Raw genomic sequence first — 19,564 nt, forward strand, 5'->3', positions numbered from 1 at the left:
GGGTCCCCTTATTAAAGGGGGCTTCTAGATTCCGATAAGCCCCCCGCCCGCAGACCCCCCACAACCTCAGGGCAAGAGTTGTGGGGATGAGGCCCTTTGTTCTCATCAACATGGGAACAAGGTGCTTTGGCGCAGGGTTCCCCTTAAAATCCATACCAGACCTGAAGGGTCTGGTATGGATTTTGAGGGGGACCCCCACGCCTTTTTTTTTTTTTTGGCGCGGGGTTCCCCTTAATATCCATACCAGACCTGAAGGGCCTGGTATGGAATTTAGAGGGACCCCATGCCATTTTTTTTGTAATTTTGGTTCGGGGTTCCCCTGTGGGGAAATCCCATGCCGTTTTTATCAATGAACTTTTATGTGTATTGTCGGAACGACAATTCATATAGCCGCGAGTACTTTTAAATGACTTTTTTCCCTTTGAAATGTCATTTTGCTGTCAGACTGTTCTAAACACCGGAAACATGCGCCCCTTCACAGGCATACTATAGACACCCCCCAGGTACGAAATTTAAAGGAATATTACACTTTTATTGTTTCACTCTAAGCATTATTAAAATCACTGCTCCCGAAAAAACGTCCATTTTTAAACATTTTTTTTGCATTGATACATGTCCCCTGGGGCAGGACCCGGGTCTCCAAACACTTTTTATAGCAAAGAACTTGCATATAAGCCTTCAGTGAGAACTTTGGATTTTGCAGGTTAGAGCCCCATTGACTTCCACTATTCCAGCATATGTGATCTGACAGGCATTATTGCCGGCAATAGCGCTGCTTTCCATTTGCATTAGCACTGACTTTCTGAGAGTTGAAGTCTTTCTGAGAGTTGAAGTCTTTCTGGCCTTTTTTGAGAGCCATTTTTGGTACTGCAGGATAATTTTTTGGCGCTATAGTAAATGACCCCCATAGTGGTTATTTGCTGGTCTATCAGGAGTTCATTCTTCTCAGTTTGGAATACCTTCTCACACATAATTTCTTTATGTTCGATGGGGACTACTACCTGCAGAGATGCGGGACCTCTATGGGAGCTAAATTCTCCCATTCTCTTGCCAACACGGGATGGTGGGAGAAGTCCAGCATCTTTGGATGTGATGGTCCCCGTCGTGCAGACACCCTTTTTGTTTTATGGTTGCTACATAAATGACTTCTTATTCTTTGTCTCAGAAGAAGCTGGTAGTCTAGAGGATTTGTTGCTTTACCAAAATGATAACAGTTTGAATCTGAAGTTTACAGGGCGCAACAATTCGGTCTCTAACTATTTTCTTGACGTAAGTTTGAAGGGAGAAGGAAGCAGGGTAGTCACCAGTCTCTTCAGGAAACCTGAAGCTCTTACGAGCTGATTCCAGCCACCCTAAATATACTCTGATGCTGCATACACACGACCAGACTTTCCGGCAGAAAAGGTCAGGCGGAATCATTCCATCGAATATTCTGATCGTGTAGTCTTCATCTGACTTTTTCCTTCGAAAATTCTGACGGACCTAGAAATAGAACATGTTTTAAATCTTTCCAACGGAATCAATTCCTATCGGGAAAACCGTTCGTCTGTATGCTATTCCGATGGACCAAAAATGACATAAGGGCAGCTATTGGCTACTGGCTATTGAACTTCCTTTTTCTAGTCCCATTGTACGTCATGGCGTTCCAAACAATCGGACTTTGGTGTGATCGTGTGTAGGCATTTCCGTTTCAGCAGAACTCTGTTGGGCTACTCTAAAACCATCTTAAACAGAGCTATTAACATCGCTGATAACACTCCACGAGATAATTTATTACGAGATAATAAAGCTAGGAAAATGAGAGGAACAGAGATTTGATTAGGTTTAAGCATAACTCTTTTCCTTCAACACCTATTTTTTTCCATACCGTTCAGCATTGAGTTCAACAAAATCAGGAACATCGTTTTGAAACATTTGCCGGTATTATTCAATAATCCAGTCTATGCTGAGATTCTTGCCCAAGGAGTTAAAACTGTATCACGTAGAGGCCCTATCCTTGGGGGAACTTTGTCACCTAGCCTCTATACTAGTAAAGGATCATGTTCCCCCCTTGCTACAATTCAAGGGTACATTTAGATTTGGGCAGAACGGATGTTCGTGTTGTCCCTATATTTTAAAGGGGGACTCCATCCAGCCTACTGCCATTAGCAAACAATCTAGAATAACAATATTCATAAAATGTCATAAAATGTAATACCAGGTATTTGGTGTACATCATTACATGCAAGCTGTGCCATGTACAGTATGTTGGACGGACAACACGGAGGTTGCAGGACCGCCTTCATGATCATTTATATGACATACAGAAGGATCATAACACCAAACTTGGCCAGGCATTGGAATGAAGTACACCAAAAAGATGTTTCTAGTTTGGTCATTCAGGCAGTGGAGAAAATAGTCAGGCCATTCAGAGGAGGAGATAAGTTCAGGATTTTATGTAAAAGAGAGGTCTACTGGATCTTCTTTTCTAATACCAGAAAGCTAGCAGGTATGAATCATGAATGGGATGTTTCCCATTATTATGAATAGTGCTTTGAATTTTTCCTATTCAGGAGTCTGAACATTTATGGTTTGTGTTCTTGTGGGGGATGACACAGAAGAGAGAATTCACCAGTGGTTTTTGTTTTTGTTTCTCTGATTTAATGAATTTTGATTAGATAAACATAGTTATTCAACATCCTACTGGTGATGCACATTGGTGCGACATGTGTAATATACATGTTGTTTGGATATTTTTGGATATTCATGTGCATCTTATGTATTAGATGTATCTCTCTTCCCCATTTTATACGCGTTTCTGTTCTTATTTTGCATGCTTACAGTGTAGGCTGTTTATCATTATTAAATAAGGTTATTATGAATTAAATTATATTGTAAGAACATGTAGCCATGCGAGAGACAGGGGGTCTCATGATTGTGCCGTGGGGGCTCTATCTAGCTGGAGGAACACTGATATAGAAGAACTATGATGATTTAATTTTCCTCACACATATATAGGGGATAGTAAATGGATAGATAAATTCACAGTATAGCGTTAATACACAGTTACTACTTGAAGTTCTCCAGATATCCTCCTAGTGTCAATGAATATACTGTATGTACACATATGTCTGTATGTGTTTTATTTATTGAAGTTTTTACTTTTCAAATTTAGTTTTTAAGTGATTCTTATAGGTGGAAGGTTTTTCACTAGCCAATTCTTGCATTATGAAATGTATAAACTATCGTAAGGATTTGGGTTTCAATTATGTCTGACTGCTCTACCCACAACGGGTTATTTTGATATCTGTGAAGAAGAAGACTTCAGTTGTTTCATCTCAGTATCAATCAGAGCGAGTCTACCACTTTGTCAGTTCTTGGAGTAATTCCTACATTGCTATATTTCTGACCATCATAACAACTGGTCAGGCACAAGTCCAGGAGGCTTTGCGACATGCTAATGATAGGTACAGACTCCATGCTGACTGCAGACGCCTGCCTGCGCCTTCCTACCAGGGTCTGGCTGTCATCTCGCAACCTCCGACTTCGTGTTCCCTCTCTGAAGTTCGCACCTCGGTTTATTGGTCCTTTCTATATTCTTCACAGGATTAACCCAGTGGTTTACACATTAGACCTTCCTTCTAATATGAATATCTCAATTGTATTTCATGTCTCCTTATTAAAACCTTTGGTCTGCAACCGCTTTACCACCTCGGAGCCTTGTCCTCACCCTGTACAGGTTGAGAACCATGAGGAGTATAAGTACAGTCCATTGTTGACTCCCGTAGGTTCCGTGGGCATATACAGTACCTGGTGCATTGGAAAGGGTACGGTCCGGAGGAACGCTCTTGGGTCTCATCCTCGGACATATATGCCCCTGTCCTCCACCGTGATTTCCATAGACTTTTTCCCCTCAAGCCTGGTGGTCCTCCGTGGGGGAGGGGTCATTGAGGAGGGGGTACTGTCAGGGCTGGGCTCAGCCCCTCTTTCTCAAAGCTGGCCGCTCAGTTGTCGGCTAATTGCCAGTTCCTATTTCTGTTGATTCACCTGTTGATGATATTCTGCCCGTCAGTCCTGCTTACTTAAGCCGTCCAGCCCAGATGATCTCTGCCTTCACCTTGGTCGCATCTCTAGAGACGCTCTCCTGTTTTCCTGTTAAGGACTTGCTTGGCTGACATTCCTTCTGGCTCCAGATCCTGCTTGCTGTTCTACTAAGCTCATCTCTGGCTCCCTGACGTTTTGGCTTGTCTGACTATCCGTTCTGGTTCCCAAACTCTGACTATGTTTTGACTATGTTTTACTCTGTTTACCTTTTATTTATTATTATTATTAAACAAGTGAGATTTAACTGTACTTTTGTCTCAGTCCGATTCATGGTTTCTGACACACTTGCAGTGGGTGTGCACATTTTTCAATTAAGCCTATTTCCGTTTTTGTTTGTACATATTTCATTACTATCTGTTTTAAGATCAAGCTACGAGTAAGCACCTGAAACCATGGTGTGAAACGCGTTAGTTCTTTTTTATTCTTTGCTGTATGGACTGACACCATTAAAATATATTTCATTGGAGTGCGGCCGTCCGGATCTCTTTTTTTTCCTCTGCACATAGTTTGCATACAGAGCCGGCACCCATACCTGAAGAGGGAGGAGATATCCAGGCTCAGAGACCTGGAGCGGGTTCTCTTGTTGTTTTCTTTTGAACCAGCTGATATTTGGCTCATGTCTACCAAGCTTTAGGGGCACAACAACTTGATCATTAATACCTTAAAGTGGAAGTCCATGCTAAAACTAAATCCCTGCATCTATAGCCACCAGCATTCTAACACTAACCTCTCTAGCCCTGTAAAGAAAAATAAGTATACATACCTTTTCTGCAGGCGATTTGACCCGATCTCCAGTGGCAGAAACTCTGCAGAGGACATGGATGACAATGGCTGTGAACTAAATGGGATGTGACATCACCCATAAACCTACTATGGGGCTTCCGTTGTCGGACGTGTCCTGTGCTCTTGCCTCCACAGCAAAGCTGCGGTCGACAGCTCAGCGTGGGATCTGGTCGGATCGCCGGCAGAAAAGATCTGTATACTCATTTTTTCTTTACAGGGCTAGAGAGGTAAGCGTTAGAATGTGGTGGCTATAGATGCAGGCATTTTAGTTTTAGCATGGACTTCCACTTTAAGCTCATTATACCCAATGACTTATGAACACTTGCAAGTTGTAACATGTAGCATCCACACAGTATGGAAAAAAAATGCCACTGTGCTTGTATATAGAAGAAAAGGCCAAGGCTTCACATAGTTGCCAACATTGAACAAAATTGCAGGCGGCGGCAAAAATCTGTGAAGAACCGAATTTCTCGGGACATTTACCGTGAAACAACAAAATCGGGCATGGAGCCTAAATCCCGGGAATGTCCCGGGAAATCGGGACAGTTGGTAACTATGGCTTCATTGATATTCACACTCCAAGAATCCTTATCAGCAGGATTAACCACTTCCCTACCCACATATAGTCATATGACGTCCTGGGATTTCCGGCTGTCTAGGGGGCGCGCGCCCACCCGCCGCGTTGCTCAGGACCCGGTGCGTGTGCCCGGCGGCCGCGATGTCCGCCGGGCACACGCGATTACCCGTTAACCGGGCCGGACCGTGGATCTGTGTGTGTAAACACACAGATCCACAGCCTGTCAGGTGAGAGGAGAGCGATCTGTGTTCCCAGAACGGAGGAACACTGATCGGTCTCCTCCCCTTGTACGTCCCCTCCCCTACAGTTAGAAGCATTCCCTAGTAAACATATTAACCCCTCCCCGCCCCCTAGTGGTTAACCCCTTCACTGCCTGTCACATTTACACAGTAATCAATGCAATTTTATAGCATTGATCGCTGTATAAATGTGAATGGTCCCAAAAATGTGTCAAAAGTGTCCGATGTGTCCGCCATAATGTCGCAGTCATGAAAAAAAATTGCGATCGCCGCTAAAAAAATAAATAAATATATATATTTTGTACATGCCATAAATCTATCCCGTATTTTGTAGACGCTATAACTTTTGCACAAACCAATCAATATACGCTTATTGCGATTTTTTTTTTTTTACCAAAAATATGTAGAAGAATACATATCGGCCGAAACTGAGGAAAAAATGTGTTTTTTTAAAAAAAAATTGGGATATTTATTATAGCAAAAAGTAAAACATATTGTGTTTTTTTTCAAAATTGTCGCTTTTCTTTTTTTTAAAGCGCAAAAAATAAAAACCGCAGAGGCGATCAAATACCACCAAAAGAAAACTCTATTTGTGGGGAAAAAAAGGACGTCAATTTTTTTTGGGTACAACATTGCACGACCGCGCAATTGTCGTTAAAAGTGCAACAGCGCTGAAAACTAAAAATTGGCCAGGGAAGGAAGGGGGTGAAAATGCCCTGTATTGAACCGGTTAAAATAGGTTTCAAGATTTTCAAAATTCTAATTCATTCTATCGCCTTCATGTGAACTTCCTCTGCAACAGTAACTAGTTGAGACATAACTTTTGTGCTCATCAGCTGCCATTTAAAAAGAAGTTATATGTCTGTTGAAAGAAAACCTAATTGTCACATTAAATAAACATTAACAAAATGAAAATGCACAAAAATTCAAATGCAGAGAAGACCACATGCAGTCATCTTCATTGGCACAAAACTGAAGTCCTAGATGTGATTCTTCTACCGCTCTTTTTTTTCTCTTTAGCAAAGTGTGAACATCAGCAGTAATTAAATTCCAGGCTTGACAGGTTGATCCACTCTGTTTATTGCTACCATTGCATTTTGCAGCTATATAACCACTGTGCTTCCATCATTTTGTGATCAGGTTGTAGAGTATGAATTAATTTTCTGATATCAAGACAAGTCATAACTTGCAGTGCAAGATAGCTATATTGAAATGCAGGGAAGCAACGTGGGGAAAATGGAAAATGTAGCTTTGAGATTTTTTGTTCATGCTGGACATGTATAAACAGTCATGTGAAAAAGTAAGCACACCCCATGGAAATTGTTGATTGTAACACATTTGAACAGGCAAATACTAGATCTTGATTCAAACAGTAATTAGGCTGTGGTGGGATATAGTATCCCTAGAGATGTATATAGGCAAGAATCTAACCCCCAGGAGTTTAAGATGGGATATAAGTCCTAATGATGGGGTTGAGGACTTGGGACTACTCGATGAGTGGTACCAATTCTTCAACGCCTGTGAACAGAAACTAATGCAAATGATGGTAAGACGGCGACAAGCTAAGAAAGTTGTCTTGGAATCTAAAATAAAAGAACTCAAGACAACTATGGAGCCATTTATGTCTTCCAAAGAGTATCTAGATAAGGCCAAAGAATTACGTACCCATCTAGCCAAATACGATGGGGAGATTAAAGATAAAAAGCTTAAAAAATATTTTAGAGATATTAAGGATTATGAAGAAAATAGGGTATACAAATGGCAAGAAAATTTACAGATAACCCCACCCCAAGAATCATCAGCTGAGAGGGAAGTTGAAGTACATAATATTGTAGCCAATATGGCAACAAAAACTAAAGGGAACCCAAACACACCCCAGAGGACTAACAATAGAGCAGCTCACAGTCAAAACAATAATTCCAAAACAAATTCGTATCCCTATCCACAAACTTATAACTCACCTTATTGGGGATCTAATTACAATAGACCCACCCCCATGGATTATAGACCACCTGAATATGGATATTATGCCAATAACCGCAACCAATATCCACCGAGACCCCCTAGGGGATATTTTAGAGGCAATTTTAGGGGTAGAGCAGTACATAATCCCTATCCACACCAGGGAGGGGGGAATGGAGAGACTGGAAGGATCCATACAGAATTCCAACCAATTCTCAACAGAACTATATGGAAAAGTAGAAAGAGAGGGAGAAAGAAAAAGGAAGAGAAACAATTAAAATCAGGACTATTCAATCTAACCAATATAGAATTTTCTGATATAGAATTGGAAACTTTGGCACAGGGATTGAAATTTGCGCCAAATAAAAACATAGACAAGTTTAATCTATTTGTGGATATTGAGAAATATATAAGAAAATTGAATATCAAAAAACACTTTTCAGGCCAAAATAGTAACACCACAACTCAGGAGACCGATGACCCATTCATACACAGTACCCTGAAAAATAATTCTGTATTCAACCCCAAAAAGGGCTCCAATCACCATATAGAAGTATTTAGGACCATGGTCCAGGATGAAGTACGTCTAATAGAAGTATCAAAACATCAAAGTAATCAAACAATATGGGAAGGTATTAAAAAATTGGAGGAGAATAAACAGATAGTGGTAAGACCCGCTGATAAGGGGGGAGGATTGGTAATATTAACTAAGGAAAATTATAACAAAGAATTAACAAGACTGCTGAATGACACTACAACATACAAAAAGCTGAAATGCAACCCCACCCCACAACTAAAACAAGAACTATTAAAATGGATCACTAAAGGAACCACTAAAAAAAATACTAAACCAGAAAGAAGCAGATTATCTAACTTTAAGTACACCCAGAATTCCGGTACTCTATATAGTACCAAAAATACACAAAAATAAGGAAAACCCACCAGGCCGCCCAATAGTGAGTGGGATTGGCTCTCTGTACTCTAGGGTGGGGGAATAACTCGATATATTCCTCCAGCCTCTGGTCTCACAGAGCCAATCCTATCTCAAAGACAGTCGAGAACTAATCACACTACTACAATCTATTGTTGTTACTGATCAAACTCTATTAGTAACAATAGACATTGAGTCTCTTTATACTAACTTACGTCAAACAGATGTGTTAGAAGCAGTTAGGTGGGCTTTCTCAAATAAATCCACCATAAAAAAATCACAAATCAAATTTCTGATTGAAGGACTATCTCATGGCTATGGGGAACAATTATTTCTGGGCTTTAAATGATTATTACAATCAAACGGGCGGTGTAGCCATGGGAGCTCGATATGCCCCCAGTGTGGCAAACATCACGTTAAACAAATGGGAATCAGAAACCATTTTTAAAAATAGATCTCAATCACTTCTTTTGTACAAAAGATACATCGATGATGTTATCATATTGTGGGAGGGGACTAAGGAAAGTTTTTTGATGTACTTAGAGTATATGAATCTCAACAGATATAATTTAAGATTTACAGCGGAGTACAGTTTAACCACAGTGAACTACTTAGATTTAACACTTTCCAAACAATGTAACACCATTAGTACAAAAACTTTCTTTAAAGAAACAGACCGCAATGCTTATGTCCCTACACACAGCTGCCATCACCCGCAGTGGATAGGGGCTGTACCTAAGGGGCAATATATGCGTATACGACGGAATTGCGATAATGATTCAGATTTTTTTTCGCAAGCAGAAATTCTCACCACTAGATTTGTAGAGAAGGGTTACCCTATCCATGTATTAGACAAACTGGTCTTACAGGTGTCAAACATGGACAGGCAATCCATGTTGGCCCCTAAACCAAAAAAAGAATTTAAAGGTGATTGTGCGTTCATATCAGGTTTTCATCGTCAATACAGAACAGTAGAAGGCATTTTTAAGAAATTTTGGCCTATTCTGCTTAAAGACAAAGATCTCCAATCTTCCCTGCCTAAAAAAACAAAATTCATTTACCGAAGGGCCCCCAGCCTTAGAAATCGTATAGCCCCCAATGTACCTGATCCGCCAAAGAAACCACTTACGTTCTTAAATGGATCTGGCTTCCATTATTGTGCCAGATGCAAAGCTTGTAAAATAACTAGGAAACCGGGTACAAAGAAGAAGATATCCCAATTTAAATCTGTAGTAACCCAACAACAATTTAACATCAAACCCCTCATTACATGCGATTCTGAACATGTAACTTATGTTTTGGAATGTCCGTGTTCCCTACAATACGTGGGCAGAACCACACGTCAACTAAAAGTAAGAATTAATGAGCACCTTACAAACATTAAAAATGGTTACCCCAACCATAGTGTCTCCAGACACTTCAAACTCTATCATGATAGTGATCCATCATTGTGTACATTCTATGGTATTGATAAAATCTCAAGAGATTGGAGGGGTACCCATATGAAAAGGGCAGTATCCAAAAATGAAACATATTGGATCTATAAATTACAAACCATGCAACCGAATGGAATGAATATAGATCTAGATCTTAACTGCTTTTTAACTAATGACTAGTCTAGGGTTATGTAATAAAGACAATATTCTTAAACACAACTAATTATTTTTGTGGTCTCATTTGATGTATCTAAACCTTTCCAATTCTATTATCTATAGTTAGACATACCAATTTATGAATTGTTTAATGATTAATCCTTTGATAGGGAGTTTAGGGTATGGTTATCACCTTTACCAATTTTTATTTATTTATTTTGAATTATTAATTATTAAAATTTTACCTACTAGCTCTATTTAAAGCACCCACTTAGTGTTACAGATTACCCTGTACAACTTGCACTAATAAGTATATACCATGCTAATGTAAACCGAGACTGTGGCTGCACGGAATCACAGGGTTGAATCATCTGTCTATGGTAATCTAGACCAACCAAAATTATCTTTTATTGGTTTCACATTACTAACCAATAAACACAATATTATCGACACTATGGGGATTTTTCCGCCTACTTGGAAACAACCAGCAGGGGGAGTACCATATGGCAATAGGCAATGGTGCTAGACAACTATTACCTTTTTCAGCCTGAGTGACTATTAGACCCGTATGGTTTAGAGCCACTAGGGGGAGCCTTGTTTTCCCGTTTTTTTTGTTTTTTATTGAATGCCATTGCAACTTTATTGATACAAATGGAAGACTTCCTGTCACGTCCGTATTTACCGGCCTTTTTTTCGATATTAACTCGTAACCTAGTGACCAACGCACGCTTCCCTGAAGACGTTCATAACGAAACGTACGTCGGAGCGGTACGTGGCCACGTGTTTGCTTACCCACATCCGGATTATCTGGCTGTCTCTCGTGCCGGGTGGAACGCACGCCGTCCGTAATGCGATGTGATGGGTCTCTGACACCAATCTTACCCTGACAAACGATCAGCCCCAGTGCCGGGTAGGCACCTATAAATGTAAGCGGCCATTTGGCTTTTTCAATGTTATTTTACCCTTTTAATAAATGGTTTTACGCTATGGAGACTTTGTTTGTTTCCCATATATCCTTTTCTTGAACGATTGGGACCGGAGGGGTCCATGCCTAAAGCATCATCCAGTTGTCCAGCCGTCCATGTGAGCAGGCACAATCCTGCATAAGCGCTAGTGACTCTCTTTTTAAGTAAAGGGGTCATTGTTATCTGGTAAGCAGATATCTATTACTTCAAGGTGTATTCTCTTCTTTCCTTTGGTGACGGAACTCTTTATATCAGCGGCAAGAATTTGGCACATATTGGAAGATATCACTTCATTTTAGAATGTATTCACTGTATTGGGACAATTTATCACCAGCACTGATATCAATGCATTGTCTTTTGTAGGCCATGTACTAACTCTATTGCCAATAATTTACTTTATCTTATTTAATTTTGTATCAATTATGGTTTTTAATTAAGTATTTTTTTTGCACTTTAAACTATTATATTCTAGTCTCTAGTTCCCCCTATCTATTTAATTACTTACTTTTGATCATTTATGTTCAAATTGGGCAGCAGCTTGCTATATATGTATTCCTATTAGATTACATTTTTTCACTGGTAGCAATTTTTTATATGATTCACTTATTGTTTTTTAAAAAAAAATATTGACACCATTGGCGCGGAGATAGTTGTTTTTCCTTGATTCAAACAGTGTCTACAGATAAAGGTGATATACTTGAACAAATGGCACACAGAATTGACATGGTTTATTGATTAATTTTAATGATCTGTGATAATGTGCATGCAAAAGTTAAAGCTGAACCAGAAATAAGTATTTTAACACAAATTTCTCTTGAAGAAGTAGAGGGATATAGACTGCCACTGTCAAAGCCATGATTTGATTCCCATTGAAAATAGGGGGATTTTGAAATGGGCAGGTCATGCAAGGAAACCCACAGTCATAGTAACATAGTAAGGTTGAATAAAACCACCAGTCCATCCAGTTCAATCTGAGTGAGTGTGGGTGCATGCCTACAATTGTCCCTATCCCTGTACGTTGTGTCTCATTAAGATGCTCATCTATTATATTATTATTTAAGGTACCCATATAGCACCGTCAATTTACGCGCCACACATACATCACACACTCGCATCGGTCCCTTCCCTCAAGGAGCCCACAATCCACGGTCCCCAACTCACATTCATATAATAGGGCCAATTTTTGGATGGAAGCCAATTAACCTACCAGCATGTCTTTGGAGTGTGGGAAAAAACCCACGCAGGCACAGGGAGAACATGCAAACTCCAGGCAGGTAGTGTCGTGGTTGGGATTCGAACCAGCAACCTTTTTTACTGCTATGTGAGATTTCTACCCACTATACCACTGTCATTTGGCAACTGAAAGAATTTTGCATGAAAAAGAGGTCAAAAATTTTGAGTTGATGTCAGACTGGTGGGCAGTTATATAAAATACAAGAAGGATAGGATAGTACCACCTTTTGATGCCAAGGGTACACTTACTGTTTCTACAGTACACCATTACACCTATTGATATTTTTGCTGAATAAATGATTAGGAAGGCAACTTTTTCTTGTTTTCTTCTAAGGGCTCTTTCACACTGACGATCCGTATGTCCATTTTTCATCCTTCCGTTTTCGGATGAAAAACGAACATACATGTATTCCTATGGAGCATCGGATGTCAGTGGTGACATGTCCGCTGACATCCGACCCGCTCCGATCCGAAAAGTGTAACAGAGGAAAACCCTACTTTTGCATCCGTTTTCGGATTGGATCAAGTGACGACGGACTCTACGGTCCGTCATCATCCGATCCCCCATAGGGGAGAGCGGCGCTCTGACAGGTCCATCGCTGCACAGTGTGCTCACCCATCCATACTCATCCATACTCAGCATACTCATCCATCCATCCATGCTCACCCATCCATACTCATCCATACTTATCCATCTTCAGCATACTCATCCATTCCCAAACCTCTCCTCTGCCCTTGAAAGCATTCAAAACACCAAGATCTGTATTTTTGAATACTTTCGATTTTCGAAAAATGGTGCAGTTGACATCCGGGTAAACTGGAAGTGATGTTCCGGCTTTGTATGGGTCTCCAACTACCTGGCAGACATGCCAGCTGGTAGCTTAGGTCTCTTGTGATACAGAAGAGCCCGAAAGAGCTGCGGAAGGAGGCAGGAGGGGGGACATCCCCTGGCTATTACAAGAGAGCCGACCATCAGCTCTAAAAAAAAAAATGGTACTGGGTGATGCCTGCAGCTGCAGGCATCACCCTGGTACAACCACTTGAAGTCAAATGATATACTAGGTACGTGATTCGGCAGCAAGTGGATATACAACTGCTACACAAGCCATAATGTAATTAAATGGTGTTAAAAAATACCTTTCCTTTTCAATATGCAGCTCTGTCATTTTCTGTAAAATGCAATGCAATATGATAATCTGGAAGTGTTGTTATGTACACAAATGGTGCAGAGAAAGGTAATTTCCTGCATGTGTGATTGGCTTACCAATTTTCTGAGAGGTCTGCACTAAGATACAAGTCAGATTGTGGGCATACTCTGCAACAAAAATGTAATTTTTGGTGAAATACTCCCAATGGGGAAAACCTTGTCTAAAGGAATGCAGGCTGACACTTTCCTCATTAGAACCCTGCTAGTGCAGCAGCTGATTGATAATTATAAAGTCACTTCCATTCACACTTACTTTGCACACAGGCAAACAGCTATTTCTACAGAATAACAGGTAGGAATCTACAACAAAGTTTGTTAACCACTTGCCTACTGGGCACTTTTACTCCCTTCCTAACCAGGCCAATTTACAGCTATCAGTGCTGCCGCACTTTGAATGACAATTGTGCAGTCATGCTACCTACACTGTACCTATATGAAATTTGTATAATTTTTTTGAGACAGATAGAGCTTTTTCGTTTTTCATTTTTTCTTGTCCACTCATGATGCTGCACTGATGGCCACTGATAGGTTGCACGGATGGCCAGTGATGAGACTGCACTGATAGGCACTGATGAGACAGCACTGATAAGCTGCACTAATGAGGAGGCACTGATAGGTAGCACTGATGGACACATATTGGCCCTGATGGGGCTGCACTGATGATCGGGGAACTAATGATCAGTGCCCCGATTATCAGTGTAAATGAGACAGTGATCGCGTTGAGCAAAGGAAATGCTGATAACTGGCATTTGTTTATGTGGGATCAGCTGTGATTGGTTCTTTACCTTGATCTGTGATCAGCTGTGTATGAAGGATACAGCCATCACAGAGCGTGCCTGATGCACATCCCAGGGGGCGCACGGGGGGGGCAGGGCTCTGGGTAGACGCCCCCCCCCCATCCCCCAGAGATATGTCAACCATGCTGTAGCCGTCTTTTGGCTATATCAAGGTCAGCAAGTGGATAAAATCCCTTCAACACTATACATTGATCACCTGGAGGGGAATGTTTTTCTCTCAACAAAATTAGAGTTACTCTTTAAAGATTTCCGATGTTTGCCTGTTCAAAAATGTTAGAAATTCAATCCCCACCTGTGAAAGTAGGAGTCAGCTGCTGAATGGATTTGTTACAGGTTTTATTTGCTGTTTGTGTCTCTGTTGAAGAGAATTACCCTAACTTTTTGTCATAGTGACTATTATCACCAAGACAAAAATTGATGGAAAACAAACATATAATGATATTCTCCTCAATTTATTGAGCTTTCCTCTCACTTCCTGTTTTATCTCCAGGACAGGAAGCGAAAGAAAATCTCAACACAGGCGATACAGACAGGAACAAACAATTGACAGGGTTTTTAATCCTTCCTTATTCTATCCTAAACTAAAAGCAATGTATTGCTATACATACACTTTAAGTCATGTAATCGATATAATAAATTGTCATTGCTGAAAACTAAATTGATCTATCTTGCATATTGCAAAACATAAACTACAAGTTATTTCAGTATAGCACATTGTTATTTGTTTTCATTAGAATCCTGTCTACATTTATCAGATTTTTCTTGCATCAAACCTGTCTCTTTTTGTTTTTTTCCCCTTTCAGGTCGGGTCTTTGTCCACTGCCGTGAGGGCTACAGCCGTTCTCCCACGTTGGTCATAGCTTACCTCATGTTACGTCACAAGATGGATGTAAAAACAGCTGTGGCTACAGTCAGGCAGAAGAGGGAGATTGGACCTAATGATGGTTTTCTGAAACAGCTTTGCCAGCTCAATGAAAAGCTTGTGTCAGAGGGAAAAGTCAAGAGTTAATACCACCCCAAAACTAGCGTATTAGTGCTATAAGTACAATGTATTCCCATAGCAGGAATTTTAAAGTAGACACCATAACCTGCATACAGAGGAGGTGGCCATTTTTGTAGGTTGAGTTTATGTACATGAGATTGTAGCCCAAAGACAACTCCAAGCAAATAAATATGAGTCTACACTAAAATATGCCCTGATGGCCTTTCAAAATGTGATACATGCTGTTAGGAATGCAATTGAGCATTTCTTATTTATATTACATTTTCATCCAGCTGAAGTTTTGAAATAGGCTAAATTTAGGAATTAGAAGTGCCTGAGCTGCCTGCAGAAATCAGTTCTTTACTCTCTGTCCATCTCCTGTTGGGTTTACCTAATCTCTATAGACTATATCTATGACAATCTCATGTTTCAGTCACTGAAGAAACATGGGGTAGGTGTTTAGGCAGTGGAGTTTAGGTGTCTATGCGTGGCATTTGGACATGGTAAGAAAATATTAGGTGGTTTGGTTCTTTAATGTCTGTCCATCTCCTACTGGGGATAACTAAATTTTGTAGAGCATAGCTCAGATAGCCTTCTGTTTTGGTCAACAAAGAATAATGGGGTAGGTGTTTAGCAGCAGTGTTAGATGTTACATGGTTTGGGGAATCTAAAGGAAATAATAGTAGACTTAGAACATAGAGTGTACAGTCTGTAGGGTGAGCTAGCTATAGTAAACTTTTGAAGGACACAGGCAGTATATTAATAATAATATTTTAAAAGTAAGCAGTGGGCTATAATATTGTCTTTGTAGACTCGGCTTTCACTAACTCACGCCTCAATTAAAAAGGAAAAAATGGCTACCTCCACTGGGTGTGGATGATAGGATCACTTTAATTAAAAGCAACAAATATAAAAATATTTAGTTAGGGTTTTCCTAGTGGCTTGGTGTTGTTCGTCTTTTCGTAACTGAGTTGCCAAATACACTTAGCTGTATACTTTTTAAAGTCTAGTTGAACAATCCTTTTTAGTTTGGTTTATTTTTTGTAAAGTCTACCACTTCTTGCAACAGCAATTATATACAAAAGAAACCATAAGGGACTACCTTTCATCTGTTTCACTGATATCTACTGTAAGCAGCATGATTTGTTTCTTTTAGCACTGCTTTGTTCAATGCCATTCTGTTTTTAGTATTAACCTTTTCTATTTTGACCTCTTGGGTTCATTTTGTTTTGATATATTTGGGGTCTATGTATCAACACATTTAATAGTAGCTATAAAGCGCTGCCTTATCTACACTGTTATTGCAGGTCTCAGAAGGGTGATACTGAAGTAGTATCGCTGCAAAGGAAATTTTAAGAACTTTAGGAAACATCTACTCTTCTGCTTTCTTTGATGTGCTGTATTTTTATTTTAAGCGCCTCTCTTTTCAATTCAATGTGCACTGTGACAGTAGAACAACTTCAATGGCAGTAACTTCCAAGGTAAATACAATGCATTGAAAACATATCATCAAAATTTCAACATTTTATTGTACAAGTTAAAAAAAAATATTAAAACATCTAGAGTAAGGAGGGATTTCCCAAGTCATATTTTAATGAGGACCAAATTTCATTGACGTTCTATGCACATAGATGTAAGTTGTATCACAGCATCTTTATCACAACATATGTATCTATGGTTAACTATTAATTGTTCTGATTGAAAGCGTATTAAAGTATAACTAAAGGCAAAACTTTTTTTGTTTTAGATGGAGTGAAGATGGATTAGAACACCTGTTTTTATTTCTAACTCTGCCCCCGTAGGGTAGATTCACCCTCTCTATTCGTCCTGTTTATGGTTATCATCAAAAGTGAAAAACTCACAAATTTTGGGTTGTCCCCAGAACAGTAATAGAGGGGACAACCCAAATGAGGACATTAGTTCTGGTGACCTGTGGGGGGCATCATAAATCCCCTTAATTTGCAAGGATTTACTTGCATCAAAAGGAAGGTGGGACTTTGAATTGAAGCGGTTGAAATGCAGAGGTGATGATATATAAAAAGTTTTATTTGTATAAATTATTAAATTTCATTGGTTACATATATGCACAAGATGTAAGCACGGTAATACAAGGGTGTAAAACATATAACTAAATAGAATAAAATTCAAGACAATCAAGTAGATAGTGTGTGACAGCAAAACGGCCTAAACAAGCCCCACACAGCATGCCCGGCACCTGTGTAAATAATCACATGATAGAAATCTAAGGTAGCTAGGTTCATAAAGGTAACATCAAGGGCCATTGTGTCTGTAGCATCATGTAGCTCTACGCGTTTCGTGGATTCGTTTCCACTCGTCAGGAGCAGATGCACTGGATCCCTGTAAATATAGTAAATGAAGTAAACCACACTTTGTTTGAAGATAATAACTATTAATTAAATTTAGAAAATTTAACCCAGTACACTCACCAACCCCGGTAGTAAGCGCAGCATGGGGCGAGCGAGACATGGCGAATCGGGAGCATAGACCACATTTTTTTTCTCACATTTTCATCACTCCATTCCACACTTTTCATCTCACAGTACAATTCTTTATTTGTTTCCAGATATCCCCAATTGCAGAATCACATGCCAGCACTCTTGCACATGGAAACCCTCACAGGCACTTTTACATCTCCCCAAGTTAGTTGCGTATTACCACGCCGCCTCAGCTCCCGTGATGTGGTCTATGCTCCCGATTCGCCATGTCTCGCTCGCCCCATGCTGCGCTTACTACCGGGGTTGGTGAGTGTACTGGGTTAAATTTTCTAAATTTAATTAATAGTTATTATCTTCAAACAAAGTGTGGTTTACTTCATTTACTATATTTACAGGGATCCAGTGCATCTGCTCCTGACGAGTGGAAACGAATCCACGAAACGCGTAGAGCTACATGATGCTACAGACACAATGGCCCTTGATGTTACCTTTATGAACCTAGCTACCTTAGATTTCTATCATGTGATTATTTACACAGGTGCCGGGCATGCTGTGTGGGGCTTGTTTAGGCCGTTTTGCTGTCACACACTATCTACTTGATTGTCTTGAATTTTATTCTATTTAGTTATATGTTTTACACCCTTGTATTACCGTGCTTACATCTTGTGCATATATGTAACCAATGAAATTTAATAATTTATACAAATAAAACTTTTTATATATCATCACCTCTGCATTTCAACCGCTTCAATTCAAAGTCCCACCTTCCTTTTGATGCATCCAAATATAGGGATGAAGGCATGCTTTTGTGCCTCATTTAAAGTCCCACATTCCCCTTTTTTTCTTTATTGCAAGGATTTACTTTCATTTGGCTATGACAGAAACTGAAGGTAAATCTCCCCAATGGAACACAGATGCAAAAAAAAAAAAAAATGATGGGAGTTATAACCTTCCCTTACTCTATCCAAAATGAAATAAAAGTTCTGTGTATAGTTGATATAAATGTGACATGCAGTATATTTCTAGAAAGCTCAACTCCTATTTATCTCTTGAAGAAGCAGACTTGTCTTAGAAACACGCTGAGAGAGCCCTTCTTACTAGATCCATATTACTAAATGCGAAAAAGACAAGACATGGTGCATATTTATGGACTTCTTAATAACATAATGGGTAAGGATATCGTTGAAGGTTGAAAGAAAAATTGATAACTTTAATATTAACAAACAGGACACAATAATTTTTTTTAAATAATTGTTAAACCTGCAAAATAAAATGTGGAAATTTAATTTTTTATAGCTTTCCTATGCATTGTGTTTATTGGGTACCTTGCGGGCCCAGTCACACTCAATGTATTGGACTGCACTGGGCAACCTTGCAGTCCTAAAGCATAGACAATGCAAAAAGCCTTGCCTCTTTTTCATGCCAGTTCACACCACAATGCTGTGGAGGTGTGCACTGAAAACAATTATAACATGCAACACTTTTTTCAGCACAGTGTGGTGCACCAGAGTCCACTGCAACGTACTGTGCTTAGGCCAGTGAAAAGAAGGTTACAGTGCAATGCTCTGTTTACAAACACATTGGGGTTGGTTTACTAAAACTGGAGAGTTCAAAATCCGGTGCAGCTCTGCTTGGTTTTCAATCATCTTTAAGCTTTGACAAAAATAGATAAATAAATGGAAGCTGATTGGTTTCTATGCAGATCTGCACTAGATTTTGCACTCTTCAGTTTTAGTAAATCAACCCATGGTGTGAAC

At 39.7% G+C, this 19,564-nt stretch overlaps 1 protein-coding gene across 1 annotated transcript in view; it reads left to right on the forward strand.

Annotated features, from left to right (window-relative positions):
* DUSP3 (dual specificity phosphatase 3) overlaps positions 1 to 17,413 on the forward strand; it is a 178,145-nt gene extending 160,732 nt beyond the window's left edge. The window contains exon 3 of the mRNA XM_073608219.1: positions 15,173 to 17,413. Within this exon, the coding sequence (XP_073464320.1) occupies positions 15,173 to 15,378 (206 nt within the window). The 3' untranslated portion in view covers positions 15,379 to 17,413. The remainder of the gene's footprint in view (positions 1 to 15,172) is intronic.
* Positions 17,414 to 19,564: the final 2,151 nt, after the last annotated feature.

This window comes from Aquarana catesbeiana, linkage group LG12 (assembly GCF_042186555.1).
Source record: "Aquarana catesbeiana isolate 2022-GZ linkage group LG12, ASM4218655v1, whole genome shotgun sequence".
Taxonomy (NCBI): Eukaryota; Metazoa; Chordata; class Amphibia; order Anura; family Ranidae; genus Aquarana; species Aquarana catesbeiana.